Genomic DNA, 7,617 nt, shown 5'->3' on the forward strand with positions numbered 1-7,617 from the left:
CAGTAGTGATGAATTCTGGCTTTTCTCGTTCTGTCTTTTCTCAGAGATTCAGTTCTTTTTCATTGGCTCACTAATTAAGCCACCATTAAGCCTCATTTCTACTAAGCGGCATGGTCCGGTATTTTAAGCATTTTAAATGGAAACTGGACCCATTAATCAGTACCAAACCGAAGCTCATGGGGGTCCCCATTGATTGCAGGTCCATTGAAAAGTGGAACGGTTGGGTGGAGCTGCTGTAGTCACCCGTTGATTGGCAGAAAGTGATGACGACATTAGAAAGCGCCAATATAGTGCTCATTTAAGCTAGCGTTTCTAAAGGTGGTATTCATCTTAGCAATCTTCTTTCAAGCAACATTACATTCCTGTTATACACGATGTACCGTAAGTAAAGCAATATAAAGACAAGCTGCTGGATGACCTCCATTGTTGTTGCTTTTATGGTCGTTGCACTACAATGATGCAATGACACGTTAGTGCTCTACGCCGCACATGCGCCGTGAAAACAGACTACTCAGTGGGAATTAACTGTACTACTCATTAGTGTACCGTACGATCAGATAACTCAGAGGGAACAAAGTTGTTACTTGCCTAGGTGTGTGAAATTTGTTCTCCTGGTGGGGGGCGGGGTGACCTGCAGACACAGCTGAGGTTGGGAACCATTTAGTGGTTAAGACCCCAATCCAACCCCATAATGCTGATGTTTTTCTTATTTTCATCTGGACAATTTAAAAAAACGTCCCCTAATTTTAGTTTTGTTTTACCTTCTCTGGTTAATGCAAGACAGTGAGCCTTCAAGCTCAGTCACAGAGACACAGAAACACAGTGGAAGCAGCTGTCATCCACACACAGCCCCCAGAGTGAGATGAAAGCCCCCGGTACCAGGAAAAGCTTTGAATGATCACGTAAACCCAAACGTGGAGATGTGATTATCAATGTTTTAGTAGAACTCTTCACAAAAAATAAATCTGATCTCTCAACATCATCCATGTCTTCCACACATTCTAAGTGGGATCTCCACAGACATCGCTTCATGTAGCGATCATGCTAAAAACATTAGCTGGTAGCTCCACCCACATGTGGCCAAGCTCAGGCAGGCAGCGAGCAGCAAATTTGCCAGACGGCAAAAGATGGGCGGGCCATGCAAATTTGTCGTGCAAATCATGTTTGGTGTGAACGCAGCATAACAAGCCTCTAGGGCAGGTTGTGTGAATCCGACGACGTGCCTGTGTCTCACCTACGACCCGTAAGGGCCGCTGTGACTAAAGCCTTATAGAGGTCAAATGTTCTCTCACCGTTTTGCAGAGCGAATGACTTGACAGCCCCATACGTCTTCAGTTCCATATCTGGACATTTGGAAACGCACAGTGCGATGGATTTGATCTTCCTGTTTATCAGATCAAGGTTGCAGGGATCCAAAAAGAAAACATACCTGACAAAAGAAAAAAAAAAGGAAAAACATTAATCTCCACACAAAAACAACATAATCCACAAACTATATCAAAGCGGTAACATTTATCCAGATGAAAAGCTCAAATTGAATTGCCTCATTAAGGACTAAAGGAGAAGAAAGAAACATACAAGTTTCTATCCCTTATTTAGTCACAAGCTGTTTCAGTCAGTCTTCTTGAAAATGTGTTTTTAAACCAAAAAACTTTTTACAAATTATTCTGATTTGTTGATTTAGGCTAATTAACCTATTCAGCACTGGACACCATCAGCCACCTTGACCCAAACCGCTAAAATGTCTTCAACAAAACACAAATAATGAGAAGAAAATCTATTAAATGCAAATTCTGCTGGGAGCTTGACGCAAGGTCAGCTAGGGACGTTTTGTCTGAAGATCAGAGATTTTCCCTCTGATCAGACAGAGCTGTCGTTGTTGCTGAAACGCCTCTGCGGGCAATCAGCCCATCCACCAAGCATGACCCATTGTTCCTGTCAGAACCGAACCTTCAGAGGGAATGCAGATGACAATCTCCAAACCAACCAAATTTCCAACAATTAAAAGATCACATCAAAATCCAAAGATCTGAGGCTCTTCTATTGTTTTTCATAACAGACAATGAAACATTTCGCTACGTGGATGTATAAAAAGATGATTGACCCAAATGTAATTTCTAATAAATCAGACGGACTTGTTTTGACTCATGTCGCGACCGCTGAGCGGAACCCCCTCGATCTTGCTGTTGTTGCGGCCACAAGTGTTTCCGTAGCTGTCGTATCCCGATAGAAGCCTGGAGGCGCCCCCCGTGGCCACTGCGAATCCGCAAATAAAAATCTGCAGATTGAAAAAGAAACTAAATAAAAGAAACAAGTTGTGGCACAGATGAATCTGCAATCAAAATATTCTCATAAGCTCGGCTTTAAACATCATGTTTTCCCCTTACAGAAATGTCTAATTTTCTAAAACTGCAACAATCCTTTCATTGGACACGTTTTTCTTTCAAAGGCTGGGTTTGTGTTGGGCTCAACGCCCAAAACATTGGTACAGGGAGCAGACAGGGCCAAAAAAGATGCATCACATCTCTGCCCTTTAATCACATGACCTAGTCTGGTGTTTAAAGGGCTTATTTAAAAGAAAGGGTTTTATTCTTGAACATTTACGGTAACCAACAAAAAACATAGAACAAAAAGAGTAGAAGAGAAAATCTAAACTTCAAGCAAAAATAAATGTAAGCACAATTAGAATAGGCTATTGAAGAGACTGATTAAACATAATGATGTGAAAGATTTATCTGATCGGATCAATATGTAAAAAATAAGAGTAAAAAAAGATCAAAAAGGGTTACAGCTTATCTTCTACCATTATGGTTATATTATAAAAGCTTACCGTGAAAAGAAAAGAGGAACACAAGTCAGTTGTTGACCTTTTATTGGTGTAAATACATACTCACCATGCCGAGACAGAACAACATAAATATGATGAGCCATGGTATGTCGGTGCAGCTGCGACCCTTCGGCAGTTCTTTCCCGTTTACCAGCCAGTCACTTTTGCTCTGTCGAGGAAAAAATAAATAAAAAGCAGAAGAGTTTGTGGCTGTTTTTTCCGAGGAGTCCCTGAAGTAGCTTCTGCTGATGTAAACTCGAAAAAACAAACAACTAAGACCAGTAACAAAGTTTAAAAGCGTCACTGACGGAGATTTGAGTGAATAATTAAGAAAACAACATAATAGTAACTCACCTCTGAGCTGCTACAACACCCCATAGTGCGGCGGAGGAACACAACTTCCAGATACGCAGACCCTTTCTTTTCTTTTCTTTTTTCTTTTTTGTTTAAAAATGAAGTTACTTTTACTTTCTCTTTATGTTTCCTCTCTCCGAACTCATAACGAAACAAGCATGCTACCCTCCAGTTTGCTTCACCGAGGAGCAGCCATTTCTGTTTTCAGTGATCTTCAGGTGAACGCGGAAGGAGAAAAGTTATCACACCCTAAAATTAGTGGTGTGTTCAAAGACTATCGGAAATGTTGAAATTTGGAAAACTTCGTAGCATGTAAGTTCTTACCATTGACGGTCACGATGCACAGTTAGTGGTCCTTCTTCTTCTTCTTTTTTTTTTTTTTTAAGTAAAATGTAAAATATTTGCATGTTTTAGTTTTTTTCACCATATTTTTTTAATGTAGCCTACAAAATATACCTTACCAAATAACTAAAGGTTCATCTTTTTCACAGTAGGCCGATACGGGAAAGGAACTTGCTTTAGAAGCTTGCAGGCTACTTTTGTGAACATTTCTTAAAATTACTTTTTAAATTTATTTATTCTAAAATTATCACACATGTGTATTTTATTATTTTAGTTCACAATTGAATGCATTCACATTTTTCTAAATAAATAATAATACATATTGTGATTGAATCGAATTGAATCCTGAATTCCAGAAAATTATTTGTGTCCATGAATGCAGCGCGTCAGCTCTTGAAGTGTGAACACAGGTGTGAAAGAATTTGGCGCCCTCTGCTGGTTTCGAACCAGAACTTTACGTTAGGGTCAAGCTTTTCCATAGACTATTAAAATAAATGTAATAATTAAAAACGAATGTATTCCCATTTAATTCTTTGTTTTTATAATATTTTTTCCATAAAAGTTTAATTATAAAACTTTAAACACGTACATTTTTAACATAAATGTGAGTAAAAACAGGCAGGAATTTTATTTTATTTTATCCCAAAATAAATCCACTTAAACTTGAAATAACTTTCAATATTTTTACTCTCCGTAAAAGTAGATTTTGCCAAAAATTTTTACAAGGTAGAAATAAACTAAATGTTAAAAGAAAAAACACTCAAATTGATTTACTTTTATTTCATTTTATATGAACATTTACACTGTAATTAACCCAAAAGATTTTGATCTCTAAATTATATTGTATTAAAATGATCGAATTATCCAAAATTATATGAACATGCTACTGAACAAAACAAAAAATTCTGGAATTAAAAATAAAATTTGTGCTTTTTATCAAAAAAACAAATCAAATTGTTACATTTTCTTTGTCATTTGTTTTTATGTCTGGCTGTTTTACTCTGTTTTACCCGGCCCCCGGGTCTTGACTTTTATCAGATCTGACATAGATGAATACAAGTCCCTTTTTTCAGGTCAAAGTCAAGTCTTTTCATTTAAGTTACAGACAAGTTTTAAGTCATTGGTGACAAATCCAAGCCAAGTCTTTATTTAGTATCTGGTTGTAATATAAAGTATTTTCAAGTTCTAAAAAATTAATTATTATTTTATTGTCAAAATTGTTCATTATTCAAGCTTAAATAACTTGTTTGGGAAACAACAACGGGCAGCTGGTGTTTCTGCATTTTTCATGCAAAAGATTTGTTACTTTTAATCTTATATGTGAAATTGAAAAGTCATGTCAATGCAACATGAAAGTCCAAGTTTGTTGAGAACGACCAAGTTGAGATCATGTGGGACTTCCACAAAGATAAAATAACAACTTATAGACCGGACACAGTGAAGTTTTTAAGGGTTCTGAGGTGCAGAGGTAGAGCGGTCGACCTTCGATTTGAAGGCTACAGAATCACCTCTCCGTTTGCCTGCCTATGTGTTGAGTACTTCCGACCATCAGTGTGTGAATGTGTGCATATGTGTGTCTGTTGAGCTTTGAGCCTTAATAAAGGGGAAGAAGTGATGAATCAATCACAAGTGATAGCATCATCGGAGAGAAGGAAATGAGAGGATGGAGAAACACCAAGCAGGAGCTGATAAAATGTGAAGGGCACAGTGGCGGACGTGGAAACCGGAACACTCGAGACTGTGACCCTAAACTGGGAGAATGGCTCCAAGAACAACATTTAGGATCTCTGTCCAGTATAGAGTGCAGTCTTAACAGCTAGGGTTCTGCGCAGAACCCCCAAGCTTCCAGTCCTCTAGTGAAAGAAATCAGACAGTACACAGGGTGAGTATGTATATTCATATCTTTGCACATATGTGGTTTGTATTACTGGAAAAGTTATATTAGTTAGTCTATTAGTCTCTGCCGTTGTTGTTTTGACAACTGTGTCCAAGGACACCACACTTTTCTCTATCTACGCTCAAGGAGTCACACCAGCACAGCATGTTTCAAGCAGATGTCTCAGTGGTAAAAGGGTGTTTATGACTTTTGATGCTGAGGGTCTAAATTTATGATCCATGGATTGCCCTTATTAGTAATCCAACAAGCTTTTTTTCCCCTCACATACTTCAAATATCAACCTCTTAGGAGATAGAGGATGAGATGAACCAGCAATAGATGGTGTCCAGCTGTTAATACCACTCCCCTGGTTTTTGTTGTCTATCTTAGGCGTATTTTGTTTGTTAAACATTAGCGACACATTTGACCTGTCATGCATAAAGCACAAAATGCACATGTACATCATCCAATCAAAGCACAAATAGAGTCCTGTCAACAAGATCAAAGGTTCCATTTGTGGAAACATTGATTTTTTTTACAGTTCTTATGGTTTAAAAGTATATTTATTGGTGTAATTCTCACCATAAAATAAACAAAACTTTTCACGGATTTTTTTTTTTAGATTTCAATGGGAGCAGCCATTTTGAAATAACCAGGAAAAGCCCTTTTACTAGTGGAATGATAATACACTACGACAGGGCAAAAAAAAGTTACCAAATTATATACAATGGGTTTATGAGGAAAGTTTGGATCATGCTATTGAGATAGAAATCTCATAAATGCTTATATCAACTGATACGGAAAGTTGTACGGGGTTAAGCTTAAAAAATAGAATTTTGGTTGATGAAATTACAAGTTCCTTTATTAAAGTGCCATTCCAAACATATTTTTCTTTTTTGTAAAATTGTTCCAAATAGTCTTTGGTTAAGAATGTGCAGGAGCTAAAATAAAAAAGCCTAAAAATTGTTTTATGCCCAGCAGGAGCTCATTAAAAATATAATTCTGGCTTGTGGGCGGGACTGTTGGTTTGAAGCAACCCCGCCCCCTTCCCCTCCCTTATGGCGTAATTTACGTGCTACTTTTCACACCTGCGTAAAAGGCGGCGTTTTTTTTATGCTTAATATGCCTAATACACTGTTTTTTATGGTGCTTTTCTTGGTGATTATTGATCCCTTTCACTTACCACATAAGGGAGCTCTGAGCACACTCACGCACAAACTTATAGCCCCAAGCAATCATTTATGGGGCGGTGTAAAAATAAGGGCAAACAATTTTGGATCTTTATCCAACCGTTTAGTTTTAAGCCAGAGGCCAGCTTGGATGAGGAAAATGGAAGTATGCAATGGAGCTGAGGAGTGGAGTGAGAGACTTTGGCATGCCAAGTCAGTAGTTATGTCATTTTTAACCCCAGGTTTTTCTAGCATCTGGTTTTCTGATTCAACATGATTTGACTGAAAAAAAAAAACCGATATTCAGAAATGCCGTTTTTAATTGTAAATCATTTTGTGTAGGTCTTCTATTACGAGAAAAACACTAAGAGAACATGTTGTCTCAGCTCAGACCTAGTGTACTCATTTGATGGATAAAGACTAACACAACCTAAACAAAGGGATTTAATTAAAAACTGACAAACCAAACAAAAATACAGTAAAAGACTCAACTGAAAGACCACAATTGATGTTCTGGACATGCAGTAGGGATCATAAAACCTGAGTCTTAACAGCGGCAAAAATCTGCTGTATTTTTATCCACAGAGACAACAAAATCCTGTTTAATTTTACAAACCAAATGACATTTGTTCAAATCTTCAAAGGGTACACCCGGCATGCCCGGCATGCACACAGACTCCAATAAAAGATGATATTATCTCAGCCTGTGGTGGTCAGTAACCCCAATAATATGTACTTCCTGTTCCCACGGTAACAAACTAACTGTGATCAGTGACTAAAAACTACCCCCCCACACACACTTACATCTTATACGCAGGGATGCTTCATTCAAGAAAAAGCCAGTAACTCATGTTTCCACCCAGGCCTTAATGATAGTTATTAACCGAGATGATTCACAGCTTATGAAAGGGGGCTGGCAGCCATAACAAGCAGTGGAAAGAACTGCAAGGATCTTGATGTGGTTTAATACTTCATAAAAGTTACTTTTTTTGCATTTTTGTCAATATAAATGACCCAAAGAATTTTTTTACACCTCTTAAAAACATTAA

The 7,617-nt window shown here is 37.7% G+C and overlaps 1 protein-coding gene across 1 annotated transcript in view; it reads right to left on the reverse strand.

Moving 5' to 3' along the window:
• LOC112157533 (choline transporter-like protein 1) overlaps positions 1-3,929 on the reverse strand; it is an 11,149-nt gene extending 7,220 nt beyond the window's left edge. The window contains exons 1-4 of the mRNA XM_024290318.2: positions 3,182-3,929; positions 2,895-2,996; positions 2,136-2,278; positions 1,293-1,429 (exon numbers count right to left, since the gene is read on the reverse strand). Coding sequence (XP_024146086.1) covers positions 1,293-1,429; positions 2,136-2,278; positions 2,895-2,996; positions 3,182-3,205 — 406 coding nt within the window. The 5' untranslated portion in view covers positions 3,206-3,929. The remainder of the gene's footprint in view (positions 1-1,292; positions 1,430-2,135; positions 2,279-2,894; positions 2,997-3,181) is intronic.
• Between the last annotated feature and the right edge of the window lie 3,688 nt (positions 3,930-7,617).

The sequence above is a fragment of the Oryzias melastigma genome, linkage group LG1 (assembly GCF_002922805.2).
Source record: "Oryzias melastigma strain HK-1 linkage group LG1, ASM292280v2, whole genome shotgun sequence".
Taxonomy (NCBI): Eukaryota; Metazoa; Chordata; class Actinopteri; order Beloniformes; family Adrianichthyidae; genus Oryzias; species Oryzias melastigma.